This window comes from Microtus pennsylvanicus, chromosome 15 (genome assembly GCF_037038515.1).
Source record: "Microtus pennsylvanicus isolate mMicPen1 chromosome 15, mMicPen1.hap1, whole genome shotgun sequence".
NCBI lineage: Eukaryota > Metazoa > Chordata > Mammalia > Rodentia > Cricetidae > Microtus > Microtus pennsylvanicus.
The window spans coordinates 32,635,910-32,657,971 of record NC_134593.1 but is presented as its reverse complement, the minus strand read 5'-3'; the positions used below and the strand labels follow the sequence as shown (position 1 = coordinate 32,657,971).

General features: G+C 40.0%; 1 protein-coding gene across 1 annotated transcript in view; it reads right to left on the bottom strand.

The window, feature by feature from the left end:
• Window positions 1–7,123: 7,123 nt before the first annotated feature.
• The window catches only part of Sucla2 (succinate-CoA ligase ADP-forming subunit beta), a 36,138-nt gene continuing 21,199 nt past the window's right edge, over window positions 7,124–22,062 (bottom strand). The window contains exons 7-11 of the mRNA XM_075948968.1: window positions 13,182–13,343; window positions 12,948–13,090; window positions 11,057–11,177; window positions 9,511–9,599; window positions 7,124–7,907 (exon numbers count right to left, since the gene is read on the bottom strand). Of these exons, the coding sequence (XP_075805083.1) occupies window positions 7,833–7,907; window positions 9,511–9,599; window positions 11,057–11,177; window positions 12,948–13,090; window positions 13,182–13,343 (590 nt within the window). The 3' untranslated portion in view covers window positions 7,124–7,832. The remainder of the gene's footprint in view (window positions 7,908–9,510; window positions 9,600–11,056; window positions 11,178–12,947; window positions 13,091–13,181; window positions 13,344–22,062) is intronic.

Genomic DNA, 22,062 nt, shown 5'->3' with positions numbered 1-22,062 from the left:
AACAATCTAAAAGGGCATTTTACAGTGTTGCATCAAAATTAATTAAAGGGGAACTGATTACTTTGCCTGACTTTTAACACTTCATTTTCCGGTAACAACTTTTATTTTACCAAAGAATGAGGTCACCACATTAAAATTTTAAGTTCTACATTTTTGAAAAGTTATCATTCAAATTGGTTAATAAAACTAACACAGAGCACCACTGGGTGTGATGGTATACTGTTTCGTGTAAAACATCAGCATGTTTTTCAGCCTGAAACATGAAAGTCCTCACGAATGCTATGTTCCATGATTGCCAGAGAAACACAAAAGTCTACTCACCACAGCTTCCAAGCTGATGGCATCACAGTGAGGACACCACCCAAATTCAACTTGGCAAACAAATGAGTCTTATTGGGGTCAATTAATGGGACCAGAAATGACTCAAACACAGGTGCATCACCAAAAGCTCACCGCAGCAATGCGTGCTGGCTCACAAAAGCTGGACACCTACGATGCATCAGACAGCCTGAGGCAGCTCACAGGTGGGAGGGTGTCCTGGCTCAGCTGGTCTGAGCCTCTTCTAGGCAGCTTGGCTGATCTAAGGGTCTCTCAGCAGTCATTACAGGTTACACACATTTGGGGAGGAGAGAGGAGCCTAGGTGGTCAGTTTCATCAGGGCCCTTGAGGTTATTTACTTTCGGAGCTTAAGGAGCTTCCCTGCAGAATGTTTCACCTCCCCTTAGAACCCCAGTTCTCAACCTTCCTAACCTGCGACCCTCATGCTGTGGTGACCTCCAACCCTAATTATTTTCATTGCTACTTCATAACTGTAATTTTGCTACTGTTATGAATCGTAATGTAAATATCTGTTTTCTGACAGTCTGAGGCGACCCCTGTGAAAGGGTCATTCAAGGCTCACCAAGGGGTTGTGACCCACAGGTTGAGAAGCAACAGCTTAAACCATCCTGTGTCTTAGCAAGCTTCTCTGAAGGGTTTTGTCTCAGAAGAAAATTGCTCCACAATCTGAATGGGTGTGGCTGGCTCCTCTTCTTGCAGTCTCACCGGCTAGCTATGCTCTCATCAGGACACTGAGAATTCCCACAGAGAAACAGCAATATTAAAACATAGTGGAATGCTGGGAGGAGATGCCAGCCCAGACATTAGGACACCAAGCAGACCAGGCCCCTTTTCCCTATCCCAGTCAAAGCACTAAGTGCACAGAGCGATGGGTGCGTACTGAGAGCTGCAAGAGAGAAACGCCAAATCGCATATAAAGGCAGGGCTATCAGAATAACGGCCTATTCCTCAACAGAAACTTTAAAAACACTCTAAAGACAACAGTTGCCAACCCAGACTGCTATGCCCAGCAAAGCCATCGGTCAGAACTGAAGGAAAGATAAAAGCTTTTCATGATAAAAACACTAGAGAATTATGACCACTAAGCCAGCTCTACAGAAGGTATTTGAAGGAATCTTTGAGGTTGAAAAACAAAAAGCAAAAACCATCCACAAGGCCACAAGAAATAATAAACGATGCTAAAATAGTCAAGTGAGAGAGGAAAGAATAAAATGATAGGAACTGAATATATTGTTCAGGGACAACTCTGAGCATTAACGGCCTCAATATCCCCAATCAAAAGGTGGCTGATCTTGGTGGCCAACTTGTCTATGAAATAATCCAGGAGAGACACTGAGACCCCATCAGCATAGTGAGCCAGTGCAGAGTGTAAGAGCAATGACCTGCTCTTGGCCAGTGTCTCGGAAAGACTCTTGGCGCCAAAGTCAGGGGTACAGGGTTTTTAAAGCCAAAAACCACACAGACCACGACTATATCAATGCATGATCTGTTTCAGCAGAACAGAGCAGTTACTCCACACAACAAAACAATTCACTTTGATTTACACTTTTTTTTTTTTTTGGTTTTTCGAGACAGGGTTTCTCTGTGGTTTTTGGAGCCTGTCCTGGAACTAGCTCTTGTAGACCAGGCTGGTCTCGAACTCACGGAGATCCGCCTGCCTCTGCCTCCCAAGTGCTGGGACTAAAGGCGTGCGCCACCACCGCCCGGCTGATTTACACTTTTATCAGTTATATGTTTCATTGATACAAACATTATTTTGGTTAATACATCTGGACCTTGGTCAGGGTCACGGAAATCCCAAATATGTTGCCGAGGTGAATGTGGCTGTTGGGGACAGAGGGCTGAGAAAGAGACCTTAGCTCCTCCAGCTACACCTGGAGTCAGTAACATGCAACTAGCCGGGCACACCAAATATCAAAGAAGGAATCAATTTGGAATTTTTGTTTTTTTTAGGGGTTTTGTTTTGCTTCTTTCTGCCTGCTTGCCCTCACTCTCGCTGGCAACTTCATCTAGCCCACTGCTGGGACATTCCTTCGCTGCTATTGGAACCAATTTTTCAGCACTCCAACATAGGCCAAAGAGCAGCTGAGACATCCAGCCTCATGGACAGAACAACTACCCCCCCCCCGCCACCACCCCCAAGATAGGGTTTCTCTGTGTAAAAGCTCTAGATGTCCTAGAACTAGCTCTGTAGACCAGGCTGGCCTTGAACACAGTGAGATCCACCTGCCTCTGCCTCCCAAGTCCTGGGATGAAAGGCGTGCACCACCACTGCCCAGCCAACTACTGTATTCTTGACTTTTGTTGGGAGACAGCCATTATTGGACTAGCTGGACCACAGCTTGTAAGCCACTCTAATAAATCCCATATATATGTTCATTCCAGAGAACCCCAATACAAGTCGGAAGATAAAAAAGCAAGAACTCTTTGTTGCCTCCACGAAACACATCTCACCACAAAAGACATAAAAAAGGTGTTCTAACCAGCAGACCTAGGGAACAAGCCGGTGTCACCGTTCAATATCTGAAAAAAAGACTATAAACTAAAACTAGGGAGAAAAGATAATTGATGGAGGAAGGTCATTGGTTAAGTAATAAAGAAACTGCTTGGCCTCATAGGTGGGAGGAGTAAACAGAACAGAATGCTGGGAGGAAGAGGAAGTGAGCTCAGACTCGACAGCTCTGCTCTCTGGAGCAGAGGCCATGCTTCCCGCTCGCGGGCAGACACGATGAACCAAGCCACCAGGCCAGACATGCTGACTCTTTCCCAGTAAGACAGGTGCTACACAGTTTATTAGTGATGGCTTGATGGGGGTATCAGAATTAGCCAGTAAGGGCTAGAGCTAGTGGGCCAAGCAATGTTTAAATGAATACAATTTGTGTGTTGTTATTTTGGGGCATAAGCTAGCAAGGCGGCCGGGGTGCTGGGGACGCAGCCCCGCCGCTCCTATTACTACAGATAATGAAGGCTACTTCATACCAATGAAAGGCACAATCCATCAAGATGACATTAAAATCCTAAACATAAACAGACCAAACGCAGATATATCCAATTTCATAAAGCACACACTACAAGACTTAAAGCAGCAGATTCACCCCAGCACAGAAACAGTGACTTCAGTATAATATACCACTCTCACCAACAGATAGGTCATCCTCACAAAAAAGAAAACTACCTGAAATTACATCACAGATCAAATGGATCTAACAGATTTCGACAGAACATCCCATCCAAATATGAAGAATTTTTCTTAACAGCTCACAAAACTTTCTATAAAATAGATCACATATGAGGAAACAAAGCAAGTCTTAACAAATAATAAGAAAAGCAAAACAATTCCTTGTAATCTATCTGATCACAATGGAGTAAGACTTCAAAGCAAAAGCAAGAGAAACCTTAATGTACACACAAAGCCATGGAGATTGAACAACACACTACTGAACAGTGGGTGGGCCCTTAAAGAAACCAAGAAGAAAATAAAAACATTCCTAAACTCACATAAAAATGAAAACACAAAATAACCTCCGAGATACACTGAAAGCAGTCCTGGATGATTTTTATTTGGGCTCTAAGTGTACATTAAGAAATCACAGAGCTCCCAAACAAATAACTGAATGACTGTAGCAGCTGGAATGAGAAATGTCTCTCATAAACTCAAGTATTTCAACACTTGGTCTGCAGCTGGTAGCACTGTTTGGGGAAGTTAGGGAAGCGTTAGGATGCAGAGCCTTGTATGTCAGTTCGGGTGGGCTTGGGGAGCGGGGGTTACTGCCTTGTTCTACTTCTTGTTCTTTGTGATCTGTCAGCTTCCTGCTCCAGCCACCTGCTGCCATGCCGTCTTTGCCATTACCGACACCATCCAGACCGGTAAGCCAAAGCTGCTTTTGGTCATATCTTATTACAGCGACAGAAAAGAGTAACTAATATAATGGCTAACCTTCAGGGTCTGGAAAAACAACAAGAAAGAGAAAGAGCTTCCTAGGACCAGAGTAAGGATGAATGATATGGAAACAAAGTAATAAGGCAAAAAGAATCAATGAAATAAAGAAGTCTTTGAAAAGGTAAATAAGGTGGACTCTTAGCCAAACTAAACACATTGAATTTACTAGAAAAAACTGGGGTCATACAAGATACCAATGAAATTCAAAAGCCATCAGATATTTTTAAGGTTTTTTTTAATATAAAGATTTACTTATTATGTATATAACATTCTGCCTGTATGCGTATCTGCAGGCCAGATGACGGCACCAGATCTCATTATGGATGGTTGTGAGACACCATGTGGTTGCTGGGAATTAAACTCAGGACCTCTGGAAGAGCAGCCAGTGCTCTTAACTCCTGAGTCATCACCATTATCTGATTCCAGATCTACTACAGAGTCATACTAAACAAACAGACAAAAAACCCAGCATGGTACTGTCACAAAAACAGACATGAAGATCAGTGGAATAGAGCTGAGGGCCCAGATAGAAGCCCATGAACCTACAACCTCCTGATTTTTTACTAAGATGCCAAAAATACACACTGGAGAAACCAGCATCCGCCACAAATGGTGCGGGGGAAACTGGTTCTCTACATGTAGAATGAAACTAGATCCTAATCTCTCAACCTCCACAATGGATTAGGAGCCTCAACATAAGACCCTTTACCCCGCAACTGATAGAAGCACAGGCATTCACTTCAAGTCTAGGCACAGGTAAGGTAAGATCTTTCTGAAGAAGACTGATCACACAGAAAATACAGCCAATAGTCAACAAACGAGACCCGATGAAATTGTAACGCAGTCAATAAATGAAGAGGCAGCCCAGAGAATGTGAGAAAATCCTTGACAGCTATACACCAATGTGCAAATAGCTTAAAGAATTAAAAATATAGAAAATAACCCAATTTTAAGGGGTAGGAAGTAGGGAAATGAACAGATTCTCAAAAGAAATAAAAATGGCTAGCAGGATTTTTTTCTTTCTAATGCTAAGCAATGATTTAAATATTCAGCCATCAGGGAAATGCCAACTAAAACTATCTTGACCTCACGCCAATCAGAATGGCGATCAAATGCTAGTCAAGATGTGGGAAAGGGGACACATGGCCTGAGTGTAAATTAATACTATAGCCAGTAGAACGGTGTGGAGGCTCCTCAAGAGGCTAACACAAGAACATCCAGCTACACCATTTCTGAGCATGTATCCAAAGGACTCCGCGTCCTGCTTGTACACAGATACTGCACAGCCACGCTCACTGCTGTGCTACTAAGTGGACAGGAAACTGAACTGGGCTAGACATCCACCAACCGGTGTATAGTAAAGTATGGTGCACGAAGAGAGCAGAGTCATCATCAGCACGGGAAAAATGAAACTGGGAAATTTTCAGGAAAATGAAATAAACTGGAAAATCCACTAAATAAGAACTAACCAAGGCCTAGCTTTGATATTTTAGACTTGTGGGTTTAACGGGGAGTGTCTGGAGGGTCAGGAAACGGGGTGGGAGGGGCATCAATGGAGGAGAAAGCGGAATCCATGCAATAGGAAACCGGGTATATAGAGCTTTAAACGGGGATTTGGCAGGGTCGGGAAAGGGAGTGGTGAGGTTTTTTTTTTTAAACCAAGACTAAGGATGTATTTAAAAGCCTTACAGAAGCCCACTACTTATACACTAATTAAAAAATAAAATTTAAAAAACAAAAGGATTGTTTTTCCCTTGAGAGAAGGTCTTTCTAGGTAATTCTGGTACTGATCATGTAGACCATAATGAATGATCTGACTCCACAAGACAGAGATCCTCCTATATGAGCACAAATGTTAGTCAGCGAAGCACCCCTGATTTCCAGGAACGCCTGGCCTCCTTATCTCAGCCCCTCCATGTCACTGTGGTCACACTGAGTGGACCCGATCCTGGCACTCGGGCACACGGCTTTAGAATCCCAGCTCTTCGGAGTCACTTTAGACACCAATTTCTAAGTCAACACTACTTACTGTCTGTTGTTTCCAACTCTTTAAACTCAAACCTTTAGTTTTATATTTTACACTACAAATCACTGACATCTGAAAACTGACTTCCACACTTCTCTCACTCCTGTCCGCACAGAAGCGCCCATGGTTCTCACTGCGATCCTTCACACTTGGCCCCCACATAACATTTATAGTTGGTATTTAAATTTTCTTCCAAATACAATTCTTTGCCAGATAGAAATATGTCACCAAAACATCAACAACTTCAGCACGTTGCCTGAGCACTGATTTTGTTTTTGCTTTTCCCTCCTGGCTATGTGCATATGCTAAAAGTAATATCATCGAGGAGATTTAGGTATCTACCAATTAAGAGGCAAAATTAGGATTAGTGATGTAACTCGGTAGCCAACTGTTTGCCTGACACAGGAGGCCACAAATTCAAACCTCAAAATCATCCGTGTAAACCACACGAACACTTAAAATTTGTTTAGTCTCCACAGAAACTACTGTAGTGTGTATGACTATAACTTAACTATTACTAGAGATTTTCAGTGTTAAAATGGGCTTTTTAAGTAAGAGGTAGAGAAGGCTATAAAGAGAAAGACATCCCCACATACCCGCCCCAAATTCAAAGATACAAACATACACATAAAAAGTAGTAACGATATGTACTAGAAAGTATGCCTGTGAACAGAATTCTACTGAATCCTCTACAGAAAGCTTTAGACATGTGTGTACTGTCATATCCAGCTGTACAATCTACAAACGGGCTCCTTACTTACTAACATGATCACCTACAATTGCTATTTCAAAAGAAAGAAACAATACACTACTCCAAATTACATTGGGAAACTTTTATTAACTTAAATTGGCAATCTTAATTTTGCCCACCAAGTTCGTTATATATATCTTAAGATTTAGGTTGATGACCCTGCAGGTGTTTTTACCTGCAGAAACATGAAGACTTGCAGTTATCATTGTCCTGTAATGATTAAAACGACGTTCAAATAATCAACAGCTTACTTCTCTAATATACTTAGAAGATATTCTGAGGAGTGCTTCAAAGTTCTGTGTATAAATAATGACTGATACATTTAAGATATTGATTCTGAAGATAAATATTTCTTATATAAAACATTGTTTTCACATACCACTGTTCTAATGAGGCAATTATTAGATATATTTTCATACTAAAGAATAAAGCTTTATCTTTGTAGTTAGTTATTTTATTTATAGGACTCTTAGCAATGAAGAACTTTGTATCCAACAACAGAAAATAGGCATACTGCAAGTGATGTTCTATAGAGGAAGCAAAAAAGATGGCTGAAACAAAAGAAACCAGCAATTTGTATCATACATTCTTTATATAAACAGTCCATTCTGAGCAGCAGACTCAAACACAGACCAAATGCTTTCTAAGAATCGTGAGGCGCTACGTGGGCAGTGACATTCCCCACACACTGAAAAGGAAAGGGACAATAGCAGAGACCACCGTATAATAAAGAGCTACAGCACATTAACACCGTCAGCCAGCCTCCAAGTTCTCACTCAGATTGGCAACTGAAACTTCACATCCACGTGGGCTTCTTTAGCTAAGGTCACAATTTCAGAGAGCTTCACAACCTGGAAGAGAACAGGGCATCTCTGAATCTATGTTCATAAAAGGTGAACACACATTATAAACCAAGGCAAAATGAATATAGAACCTTTTTCACCTAAAACACTAGGGGTGTTCTGACATTGCTGTAAGTCACACAACTGCCTTTTAGGAACTGACACTTGCAAGATTGTCATGTCCGACATTCTTCATAACCTACGCAACTAAATATGTCTGATAAAGATCAATACTAGATATGTCTTACCTAAATTTTATCTTGAAGACAAAAACAGTAAGTATCCTTGTAAGATATCCCACAATTCAAAGCACAACTAAATAAAACAAAACCTACTTTGAAAAAGCTTACAAGCTTAATTGATAATATTAGGGTAGGAGTTTGGATATAAGAATTGCTGGTATATTTTCTGTAAGGTAACACTAACCAACAAAAATTCTAATGCCCTGTAAGATATGAGACTAGCTATTTCTATACAAAATGTCATACAAATTAAACATCTAAAACCAAAACTCAGCTTTTCTCCTAGTAGAGTAGTTAGAAAAAAAAAGAGTCTGGAGTTAGAGAAATATGAGCTGAAATAAGTGAATTTATATAAGCTATTTCTTCATCTATATACATGGAAATTTTACCACCAGGAGAATTCCTGCGATTGGGGGGGGGGGTTGTCAATCATAGTCAATACTACAAACTGAACGTCCAGTTTAGGAGAAAAATACAGAGAACAGAAGAACATAATAAATAGATGATACTCAGGGTTACAACTATTAAATCCAGACCAAGAGAGACTCTACAGGACTACAACAAAGTATTTAGCAGATAAACTCCGGAGGAGGATTACTTTAAAACATGAGGGCTACAGATTAAGACATGCACTTATATATTACCCAGCTACAGGACAAACAGTCTGACCCCGAGTCTAACAGAAGAGCCTAGATGGTATGAGATAACTGCTCAACTTTCACAGCGGAATGCCACATCCTGTTTAGACAACAGGAATTCCTTTTCGTCAGCACACTACTTCACCTTCATATACATGGTTTGGATGTATAAAATGATGCACATGGGAATTTACTAACTAATAATGAACGAGAGAAGAAATAGGTAAGAACTTAGATTAGACCAGATTGGGTATAAATTGGTCACTGTTTAAGATGGATAATAGATATAAGGTATGAGAGGTTCTGAAAAACAATTTTTAAATTCTCATTGCCTTCAAACTCTTCTGCATTATACAATTTGAATAAGAATCCCCCCTCACTTATGTTGATTTCTTCTAATAATCTCCTACTGGCTCACCACCTAACTGGATCCTTAGACAGAAATTCCCGCCTTTCCTGCTGCATTTGAGGCTGAGCATAATCTTTATCCCCCACTGCAATACACACACACATATACATATCTATATCTATATATATACACACACACACACACACATATGTGTGTGTGTGTATGTGTGTCACTCCCCAGAATTAAGTTTGTTTTTCCATATAACTAGATTAAGCACTAATATTAGCAGTAATAATATAGCAGTACTAATATTAGCAGTATTAGCTGGTTCATTTCAGAATCTAAAGGTCTATAGATTCTTTCCATCATCAGAGCCCACTTACCATTTTAGCAGCTTCATCCAAATCATCACAAGCAAGAATTTTAAGTCCACTGTCTGCTATTAGTACCTTCGCATCATCAACTTGTGTACCTAGAAATGATTTATGCAAATATAAGTAAATGAGTTAAATATGTGTGTATATATGCATGCACACACATATAATACGTACAATCTTTTTCACACTATATGTAGCACAGGAGTTTCTATTATTTAACACAAATATTTAAGAAAAATATCCTAAGAACTTGGAACTACCTTGTGAAATACTTCATTTTACCATATCCATAGTAATAAAAGCAAAGCCAGAATCTCAGAAAAAAAATCACAATAAAAAAATCACTGTTATGGTATATTATTTTAACTAAGTAAAGATACGTTACATTTAAGTTGTGGAATATCACTTTAACTGTGTAAAGGTAAAGTTACATTTGTTTATGGTGCACTTGTTTAAAATGATGTAAGGATGTGTGTTTAATGATGTAAAGATGTGTTGCATCTGTTTCACCCTGCCTGCCCAAGGCACCTGATTGGTCTAATATAAAGCTGAACTGCCAATAGTTAGGCAGGAGAAGGAAAGGAGGGGCTGGTGGGCAGAGAGAAGAAGAAGAAATATAGGCAAAGGAGAAAGAGGAGAGCACAAGGGAGAAAGAGGGACACGCCTGGGGCCAGAAGCCGTGCAGTGCCAGCAAGACGTGGAGACAGCAGGAAAGGAAGATAAACAGAAAAAAGGAAAGGTAAACAAGCCCCAAGGAAAAACAGATACAGACAGATTAAGTGATAAGGCTGAGCATCCATAACTAATAATAAGTCTCCTTGCCATGACTTAGGAGCTGATTGGTAGTCCAGAAGAAAAAGTCTAACATATCACATTACACAGAGCAAAACTTTGAGCATTTTTGCCCAATGTAGTAAATTTTAAAAAAAAAAGTCACATTGGGTGTCTGAGAGAGAGATGTCCCTGACAAGTTCATGTATCTGAACATCAGTGCCCATGTAGTGTTTGGGAAGGCTACAGAGCTCCTAGGGTAGAGGGCCTTGGTGGAGGAAGTGCATCACTAGAGGTGGTTGGTGGCCTCATCCTACTTTACTGTGTGTGTGACTGAGATGTGATCTCAGCTTCCTCTCCTGCACAGTGCCCGTCCCACATTATGCCTATCTTGTCCTCTGAAACTGTAAGGCAAAATAAATTCTTCCTTAGGTTGCCTTTTTGTTTTTGTGTTGTTTTTTTTTTTTTGAGACAGAGTTTCTCTGTGTAACCCCAGCTTTTCTGGAACTCCCTTTGTAGACCAGGCTGGCCTTAAACTCAGAGATCTGCCTGCTTCTGCCTCCTGAGTGCTGGGATTAAAGGTGTGCCCCACCCACACCTTAAGCTGCATTTGATCATGGTATTTTATCACAGCAACAGAAAAATAACTAACAGTTTCCAACTTTTGTATTTAATGCTTTCAAGGAAAGAATATAGCTATTTGTAAAATTATACTTTAAATTAACTGTGCTCCTTACAAGTACAGCATTTAAACGATCGGAAACAAACTTTTAACACTCACCTTGTAACCGTACCACAACAGGTATTTTGATTTCTAAATCTTTAACTGCCATAACTATTCCTTTTGCAATAACATCACATCTCATAATTCCTCCAAAAATGTTGACCAGAATAGCCTGCACCTATCAATAAAGTAAATATTAAAGGAATAAGTATTTGTACTTTTCTTCCAAAACAGCAGGATATGTGTCTTATAAAAACAAGTTCCATGGAAACATTTTCAAATAAAACCATCATTTCCTTTTCTATCTTTCAGTTCACTACCAACCAAAACTTACTTCCACTAATTTCAATATTTGCTTAGATTTGTTTTCTACTACATCCCTTACAACAAAACCTTGTGATTCAGTCTTCTTCCTATTTACCAACACAACATTGCAGGTCATATCCTACAGCAATGTCACAGAGAGCATCTCTATTAGTATCCATCACCTACTACTGTCTGCATTCAGCTGTAGTGACATTTCATTTGTATTTTAATAAATAAAGCTTGCCTGAAGATCAGAGAGTAAAATAGCCACACTGGTTAGCCTTACAGACTGGGCAGTGGTGACACACACCTTTAATCCCAGCCCAAGGGAGGAATATAAAAAGGGAGGAGACAGGTCTCAGCTCAGTCTCATTCTGAGATTACTGGAGGCAGGATCGCCGTTTCGGTCTGAGGTAGAGGTGAGTCAGTGGCTGGCTGCTTTGCTTTTCTGACCTTCAGGTTGAACCCCAACATCTGTCTCTGGGTTTTTACTATTTGTGCTACATTCAGCCCTATCAATACGAGTCATACTACTTCTACAACTCCTCCTCTGCCATCTCAGGTGCTCTTTCAGTGCTCCTCTTCACTGTTGTTGGACACCAGCCTCTCCTGATGGGATCCTATCTCTACCATTTTATTCTGTCTCCTTCGACAAGACTGAGGGGCCAGGTTCTGTTGTTTTCCTCATCTCCCAACTCCTAAGAACTCAAGTTGTCCCAATATGCTGAGGACTTTCAAGTCTATGTCCAATCATTAGAAGTTGTTTAATCCTGGGGCTGGAGAGAGAGCTCAGCAGGGAAGAATGACCGTATTCTTGCAGAGGACCAGAGCTCAGTTCCCAGCACCCACATTAGGTGGCTTATGAGCACCTGCAAATCCAGCTTCAGGAGATCTTCTGGATTCTATGGGCACCCACTCGCACATATACACACAGACACACACATATACATGAATGAAAATAAACAATGCTTTTAAAAGTATAACATATTTACAACAATTGTTTACATGGCCATACATGTGTTCTAAAGTCCTTAACGACTTGCCCCTGCACTACAACAGGCACCAACACCCAGTATGTCTCATTTTAGCTGAATCCTTAGTATAAAACAACAGTAATAATACATGTGGTAAATAACTCTATAAGATTCCAAGGGAAAGACAGTAAAAAATCTTTTCTGATTCTATCCAGGAACAAGGAATATTTCTCCATCTTCTAGTATCATCTGTGATTTCCTTTTCCTAAAGTCTAATGTCAAAAACCTAAATATTGTCAGCAACATCAATAATATTTATTAATGAACTAAGTAATTATGCATGGGTACATCTATTTTCACATTCTCCCAGGCTTTTGCAGTCAAATAATACCACCAAGACTCTTCTATATGAATGGTTCCCATGCTAGTTCACTAGAGGCATTAATATTATCTTTATCTAATTTAATCAAATTTCTTCACTGTTTGCTAAATTTCAACATTAATTCCGTCAAAGGTTCTCTTACTTGTATCTCAGTTATAAGATTTCAATCCCTATTTTTAAACTATGAGTGCTCTGAATTGTAATGTTGAACCAGCATAATGACATCTCCCGATTAACTAAGTCACTTCTCACAACTCCAGTTCTAAGCCGTAAGCCCCACTCTTACCTTCTTATCTGAAGTGATAAGCTTAAATGCTTCTGTTACTTGGTGGACTGTGGCGCCTCCACCAACATCAAGAAAATTGGCTGGAGTCCCTCCATGTAGTTTTATTATATCCATTGTGGCCATAGCCAACCCAGCACCATTTACTATCAAGAGGGAAAGATGATTCGGATAAGGAACAGAGAAAATACATGAAGTTGTGCAAAACCAACTCTAACAGGAAAACCCAGTAGGTACCTAGGCAGCCTATGTTCCCATCCAGGCCAATGTAGTTAAGATCTGCATTAGCTGCCTGTTTGTCCCTTTCGTCTTCCTGGGTCCAGTCCTGGAGATCAAAGATCTTCTTTTGGCGATATGCTGAATTTGAATCAAAATTGATCTTTGCGTCCATACATAACACTTTGAGAGGAAAATGAAGAAAGTAATCTTAATTTTATGACAGAAACAAAGAACTATCCAATATTATACATGGTTTGGTTTAAGAGGAAAGAGCACATTTTAATTTGTTGCTGACTCAAAGTACTTCAATTTATGTTCATAATGAATTCAAACTGTTTTTCAAAGAAAAATAGGAATTTAAAATACCCCACTTACTTTTCCTACAGCTATCCCAGCATCAAATAACAAAAAGAAGAAAACTTTCCTAAACAACATTACACATGAGTAACCCTTCCAAGAATTAACTGGCTGTGTTCTTAGCTAAAACCTTTCCCTTGGACCCAGACACCACACCTTCTTACCACTGAAGGATACTGTTTGCTGAAAAATCCTAAATCCACTCCCGCTTTTATAATGGTTAAATCTCCCAACTTGCAAAACAGTGTTAACACTGATGCAAATGTCCCTCAAGTCCTCCTCCTTGCTCTTCCTTGGCAGCACAGGTCGTAACCTTGAATGGGTCAGCAAACTATGGCCCGTGGACCAGAGGGTCTTTGCCTATTTCTTTGTATTTCTGAACTGAAAATGTGAATCAAAGTTTAAAAAGATTACGAAGAATAAGCAGAAAAGGGGAACAAAATAAGTAAAACTCCCAAACCCAGGATTGTGAATGGGTGCTAAAGCAAAGAATACTAAGGAACTACCAACCTGGTAAACTACTTGCTCCAATTTTGCTCCTATATCATTCTTACTTTTTTCCTTTAACTTTTTTTTTTTTTGAGGTATTATGTGTATCTAACCCAGAGCACAGCACACAGTAGGGAAGTTCTCCCCTGATCTACATCCCAAACCCTGGCTGTTCCAGACAGGGTCTTATGAGTAGGACTCACACTCCTCCTCCTTAGGCTTCCCCAGGAATTACAGGCATGTGAACCATGCCCAGCACAAACAGCCCCATGAAAGTGACTTCTGACTTGGTCTTTCCACACCCTACCCTTTCCTCCTCAGAATAGGGTAAGAACACAGAAGCAGAATTCTTGTACAAGATTCAGAAGCTGGGAGATTCTCAATTTAGAGAAGAGCTGGGGATTTTTAATGCTTCTACATCCAACACACCCATCACTGCCTGCTTCATCATGGGACATGGAAGCTGGAACTTGGTTCAGGCAGAGTAAAACCTTGACAGGCCCAAAAAAGTAAACACAGGTGATCAGGCTTCCAGCACCCACACGGCCTCTATCACAGAAAGCTCTGCACAGGTTGATCTTCAAAGCACCAGAGATGAGGTTATAATCTGCAGGCCTAAGGAGCCAGATCAGAGCGCTCTGGCACCAAGTGGCTATCACTCAGAAGGACACACTGATTTCTACTGATGAACTACTGAGACTGCAGCCCTCGCCCCCACCAGTGGAAAAAGGGCCAGTGTAGTAGGGCAAGCATGTCTTTAATCTATCTAACTAGTACACTTTAGGGACTACAATATTACATTTTATTGCTTTATTTTTTAAATTGGTTTTAGTGTTAATGCTTTTATACTTTGCTGTGTGTTTTAACTGTAACTCTCTGAAAAAAGCTTCTGCCTATCCTTTCTTTAACCCTAATACTCGATATTGTCTCTACTACTCGTCATAAGTACAGAAACAATATACTCTCCTTTCCATTTACTTTAACTCTTTATTCCTTTGTTATTTGAGTGATTCCTTAGCTCTACAATAAGAAACTCAGGGCTGGAGAGATGATTCAGCAGTTAAAAGCATTGGTTGTTCTTCCAGAGGACCAGACTCAATTCCCAGTACACACATAGTGGCTGACAACTATAGATACAATCCCAGGGAACCTGACTCCCTCTTCTGACATCCCCAGGCACGGCACATATGAGGTACATAGATATACTTTCAGGCAAGCACTTACAAATAAAAATGAATCTCAAAAAAATAAACAAGAAACCTAAAAACTACATTTCCCACAATAAGTGTCCTTGTACTGCTGTCTCTGAACCTATTGGGGGCACAAGTGTCTTGTACTATTCACACGTAACACTGGAATGGCTACTAAACCACTATATTTGCTACTAATGTAGTTAGCTTTCCTTCTGAATATAAAGTCAAGTGAAGGCAACTCACCTAAAGACTCACATAAAACAAAACAAACAAAAACAGTGGGAAAGGGTGGAAAATATAGCTGGAAGACACAGTCATCCCAACAGAAGTATAAAACACAAAAAAAGGTGTGAGAAAATAATCTACCATAAATTAAGGTTCTTTAGGCTTCACCACATTCCTTTAGTCTTTGGGTTCCAGATGTGTCCTTAGGCAGTTTATTATTGCAGTATTTAGAATATCTTTGTTTGTTTCAAGACAGGGTTTCTCTGTGTAACAGACCTGGCTGTCCTAGAGCTCACTCTATAGACCAGGAAGGCCTTGAACTCACAGAGATCCACCTGACTCTGCCTCCCAAATGCTGGGATTACAGGCACGCATAACCACAGCCTGGCTAGAATATCTTTATTCCCTAATTTAACATCACTGCAGGAACTCCTGATATTGTAAACAAAATAATTAAATATAATTTACTATGGGAAAAAGAAGATACTTTTTCAGGATTCATCTAACACTTTCTTCTAGCTGTAATGAGTGTATTATTTACTAGAAACTTCTGGGAGCAAATATGTGAGCTTGCCACAAGTGTGCCCAGAGACTAGCCAAAGGTTAGCAAGTTAAGACTGGGAAGAGTGGCCTCTGAGTCCAAGTGGGATAGCCCAAATAGAAAGTGAATATCTTCTTGTTCAGAGCTCTATGTCTACGTCGATATATCAGAGTTGAGGTAAGGTCAAGAAAACAAGGATTCACTATTAACATGATTTCTGGCCTATTTCCTCCTCTTTATATTCACTTCTTCCCAGAAGATGAATAACAAATTATCTATCTAATGAAAGCAAATATCAAAAATATATGTTATCTTGGAGTGAGCTGCCCAGGAAAACAAGTTCTCTGCTAATCTCGGACAAATTCTGTCCTACTATGGACTAGTATTTGAGTAGGCAGATTATCTAATTCTGTAATTAATCTGTCATATTCATTTTGATTGAAATTCTGGCAGGGAATGGAAGTAATCACTGGAGGACCTCTAAGAGGTCTAATGACAATGGATGATAAGCTATTTAAGCAAATCCATTCAGTTTTGTTTTGTTTTTTTTTTAAAGATAGGATCTCACTATGTGGTCTTAGTTGACCTAGAACTCACTATGTAAGCCAGGCTAGCCTCAGTCTCATAGAGGTATGCCTGCCTATGCCTTCCAAGTGGTAGGATTAAAGGCACGTACTACTATGGCCAACTCATAATTTTTTATATTTTCCTGATTTTAGACCTTGTTTTGCCTTTACTTAAAAAACAGTCTCTTAAGTCTCCATCTTTCCATTATTCAGACAACTTCACTGAATACATTAAGATGTGTACTTCATCCTACCCGGTAGATATGCTCCCACAAAACTACACAAAACAGCAAGTCTAAATTTAGTTACCAAATATGTCTTAAACTACCATTTTAAAGACTGCTATGGAAATGTCTCCAAATTTATACTATATATTATGTTTTATGACAACAGTTTACAAAAAGATAAATATATTTTAAAGAATACTTTTGAAACTAAACATGTACCATCTGTCAATCTGTAATGCTTATAACTAGACCCTACAATCCAGCTTTTTAAAGGCTCCCCCTGCTCCCAGCATAGCAGTATCCATGTCCCTAACAGAAGCTGTGCTGGGATGAGGAGCTCAAGTCCTGTAGGTCATTGATCTGGGGCAGACAGCACATCTTTACAGGTAGTCACAATTCTTCAGGCAAGCTTGATATCTTGATTCCCAATTTTATAATGTATAAAATAAAGACAGCAATAACACCGACCTCACAGAAGTATCTGTCAATGTTAAAGAACTAAAGAGGGAGAGCACATTTGGGCTTACAGCAGCAGCTGGCATTAGTGCACTCTCGATAATGAAAAATACATAGTTTTTTTTAATTTACTATAAATATACTATACTTAGAATGAATGTTTGTGAAGTGAGAATTCAAAACTGTTTAATACATAATAGAAGATAAAAAAAAATGGAGAGCAAGCTGAGATGCACAGAAGGCGTTCTGTTTCAACTAAGAAAAATAAAAACAGTAAGGTAGAATTAAAATCTATAGTAAACACCAAAGTCTTGCTCTAGTAGAAATGGTGGCAACCAGTGGCTAGAAAGATGACTCTATGGGTACGAGTGCTTGGTGTTAGTATGAGACCTGAGTTAGTATTCAAAGTATGATACGATTTCCAAGAGTCCCCCAAAGGTTCTGTAGTTTAGAGGGTCAGTCCTGTGATATGTAGGACATGCTGGAACCTTTAAGAGGAAAGGCTAGTACAGCCAACCATTAGAGGGTGCTGCTCTCTGAATGGGTTAACGTGGTTCTTTTGGCGTTGGCTAGTTTATATGAAAGCAAGCTATAATTAAAGGGCAAGCCTGAACCCAGGATCTTCTTGGTTTCCTGCCCCCATGGTGGGACTTTTCAATATGTTTCCATCCCTGTAAACCCATCATCAAGAGAGGCTCGCATCAGAAACCCAGTAGGTTCGGCCTAGTCAAACTATGACCTCTCACCTTCATTCTAATGCTCTGTGCATCACCTGCCACAGTTAGGTCTTAGAGATACTCATAGTTGAAAGTTAATATTCTGACCAAGGTATCTTCTCATTTCCCCACACCAGACGCCTGGAAACCACCTTTACTCTGCCTAAGAGCTGAACATTTTAAAATTTCTTATCTAGTGGCACCACCCATTTTCTGTGTATGACTTTTTCACATACTATAGTGTACATCACAAAAATGGACAGATTCAGATGCTTGGATGTGAACAGTCAAGGTACAAAAAAAACTGAAAAAGTTTATTTAACAATATTGGAAAAAGTGCATCTTTAGAAAGAAGAAATAGAACCCAAGTAAAATCATAATTAACTCTAAAAACTTAAAGGGTTTTTGGTTGTTTGTTTTGTTTTTCAGAACAGGGTTTCTCTGTGTATCCCTGGCTGTCCTAGAACTCACTCTGTAGTCAAGGCTGGCCTTGAACTCACAGAGATCCACCCGCCTCTGCCTCCAAAGAGCTGGAATTTTTTTAAACTTAAAAGTTATTAAATCAAACAATAACAAAAGAACACATTACATATGAATAGTTACTAATATTGAGGTAGGTAGAAATAATCTCATCTTGAAAATAAACAAAGTCAAACTTGTAGTAATATTTCATTTGTATTTTAATAAAGAAAGCTTGCCTGAAGATCAGAGGCAAAACAGCCACACTAGTCAGACCAGTGTGGTGACACACACCTTTAATCCCAGTAGCCACATTAGTTTGCCGTAGAAACCAGGTAGTAGTGGTTCAGGCCTTTAATCCCAGTCCTAGAGAGGAATATAAGACGGGAGGAGACAGCTCTCAGTAAGTCTCATTCTGAGATTCCTGAGGCAGTATCACCATTTCAGAGTAAGGTAGAAATATGAGCCAGTGGCTGGCTGTTTTACTTTTCTGACCTTCAGGTTGAACCCCACTATCTGTCTCTGAGTTTTTACTAATTGTGTTATACGATTGAAAGCTGTGGTGCTTTGAATAAGAATGGCCTCCACAGACTCATGTGTTTGAATACTTGGCCCATAAGAAGCAGCACTATTAGGAGGTATAGCCTTGCTGGAGGAAGTGTGTCACTGCAGAGGAAGGTTTTGAGCTCTCATATGCTCATAAGAAGCAGCACTATTAGGAGGTATAGCCTTGCTGGAGGAAGTGTGTCACTGCAGAGGAAGGTTTTGAGCTCTCATATGCTCATAAGAAGCAGCACTATTAGGAGGTATAGCCTTGCTGGAGGAAGTGTGTCACTGCAGAGGAAGGTTTTGAGCTCTCATATGCTCAAGCTACACCCAATGTGATACACAGTCTCCTTATGCTGCCTGTGGATCAAGACATACAACTCCAAATCCCTTCTTCAGCTGCTGCTGTCTCCTGTCAGGAAGGTAATGGACTAAGCCTCTGAAACTGTAAACCACCCCCAATTAAATGTTTTCCTCATAAAAGTTGCCACCGTCATGGCTGTCTCTTCAAAACAGTAGAAATCCTAAGAAGCTGGTACCAGGAGTGGGGAATCTCTGTGATAGGACTGACCAGGCTTTTGTTTGGAGGAATGTGGATTTGGGGACTTTGGATTAGGAAACAGGGGAATTCTTGAAGGGCGTTTAATAGGCCATACTACTAGTCTGGACATGGGAGACTGGTGCTGAGGGTAATTTGAACTGTGCAGGCCTGGCTCACGTGGTTTCAGAGGAGAAGTTTAGTACGTGGCCTAGAGACTGTTTTTGTGATACTTTGGCTAAGAATGTGGCTGCTTTTTGCCCTTGTCCAAAAAGTCTGCCTGAGGTGAAAGTGAAGAGCTTTTTGAATTAAAATGGAAAAGGAAATCTCAAAACAGCCTAGTACAGACTCTGTTTTGTGGTTACCAATGTTCCCTCTTATGAACATTATATAACACTTTATAATGAAAAGGAGCAAGCTGAGCAAGTAAATACAAAATGTACAGAATGAGGTGAAAAGGGGCACCAGAAGGTAGAATGGAGTTAAGTCCTATGTTCAGGAAATAAACAGATTAAAGAAGAGTTGTATATTAAATGAAATAAAGGGAGTGGTGACCTCAGGGTAAGTCTCCAATCAGCTAAGTTTCTAACCTGTGAAAAGAAACTAAAAGGAAAGCTCAGAGCTAGGTTTGGTGGTGCATGCCTTTAATCCCAGCACTCAGAAGGCAGAGGCTGGCAGATGTTTAAATTCAAGGACAGCCTGGTCTACAGAGCGAGTTCCAGAATAGACAAGTTTAGACAGTGAAGGAAACCATTGAAAACAGAAAGCAAATGAAATGCAACTGAATAAGGGGCCATGTTCCAGCACAAGTAAGCAACAGAACTTGGCAGCTTCAGCCCACGGTTCTGGCTATAGGGTCAGGGATAGAGAAAGGGATTATGGACTCTTCTCCATGTCTAAGGAAAGTCAGAGGCAAGTCATGTGTCAGCAGAGTCCCTGCACGAGGCCCAAAGAGGTGTGAAGCTGTGAAAGTGAAGCCTGGACTGCCTTGGAAACCCTATAACGATGAAGATGCCAGAGCCACAGGAGACCTGCTGAGGAGAGCTGCTAACAGGGAGTGAAACCAGCCCAAGAGAGAGAAGCATGTTGAGATCAACAAAGACAAAAGGAGTTGGAGATCTGAAGAGCACTTTGCCATCAGACATGGAGATGCAGGGTCTGGAGTTTGCGCAGTAGGGGGTTGGCCTTGCTTTGGTCCTCACTATGCTCCTTGGCCTCCATTTTGGAATAATAATGTATATACTGTGCCATCATATGTTAGAAGTATGTGATATGCTTTTTGATTTCGATTTTACAGGGGATTACAATTAAAAGATTGCATGAATCTCAGAAGAAACTTCGAACTTTGGATTTTTTTAACAGTTATTCAACATTTTTTATTAATATTTATAGAGCTATACATTTCTCTCTGCTCCCCTCCCTCCCTCTCCCCTCCCACTTCGACTCTCTCCCAAGGTCCCCATGCTCCCAATTTACTCAGATCTTGTCTTTTTCTACTTTCTACTTCCCATGTAGATTATATCTATGTAAGTCTCTCTTAGTGTCCTCACTGTTGTCTAAGTTCTCTGGGATTGTGGTTTGTAGGCTGAACTTTGAATTTTTAATACAAGTTTTAGACTGTTGTAGACTATAAGAACTTTTGTAAAGTTGGGCCCAAGGCCAGGGAGTAGAATGAGGTAGTTTAAATAAAAATGGCCCCCATAGACTCATGTGCTTGTTTGGCCTGTAGAGAGAGGCGGTATTAGGAGGTGTGGTCTCATTGGAGGAAGTATGTTGCTGTGAAGGCAGGCTTTGAGGTCTCATATGCTCAAGCTATGCCCAGGGTGAGACAGTCTTCTTCCTACGGCCTTTGTATAAGATACAGAACTCTTAGCTCCTCTCCAGCATCACGACTGACTGCATGCTCTCATGCTGCCTGCCATGATGGTAATGGACTGAACCTGTGAAACTGTAAGCCAGCCCCAATTAATTGTTTTCCTTTCTAAGAGTTGCCATGGTCATGGTGTTCTTCACAGCAGTAGAAACCTTAACTAAAACAAAAACTAAAAGCTTAAGTAAGTTTCCCTGAGGTGAGCAAAATTAAACAATAAAATTAAGAAAAACAGACCGATCAAATGTCAAAGAAGTTAGCATCTTCAATAAACAAAAAGCCTGTATACTTGGAGATATCAACATGATACATTACTAAGTGAATAAGGCAAGATGCAAAATGCATATAGCTTACAATGTTTAAGAAAATAATTAAGAACATATTTCCTAATGTTTTAAGTAAAAATGAATAGTAAATAAAAAAAGACAACCAAAAATCAGAACAGAAAAACAGGTTAGGGCAGAGAAGTTTTTAAGGTTGAGTAAACATACTTAATTACATTGTTTTAATTTTGAGTAATATGAAACTAATATGAAAATATCTAGATGTCACCAAAGTAGTAAGAAAAACTCAACAAATTTGTGTACTACAGCAAGCAAGTCACTAATGCACAGAAACTGTAATACTTGATATAAGGGGATTTCTACAGATGTGGTTAAGATAAGGACACTGACATTAGATATTACCCTGGATTACAGCAACCAAAAGCATCCTTA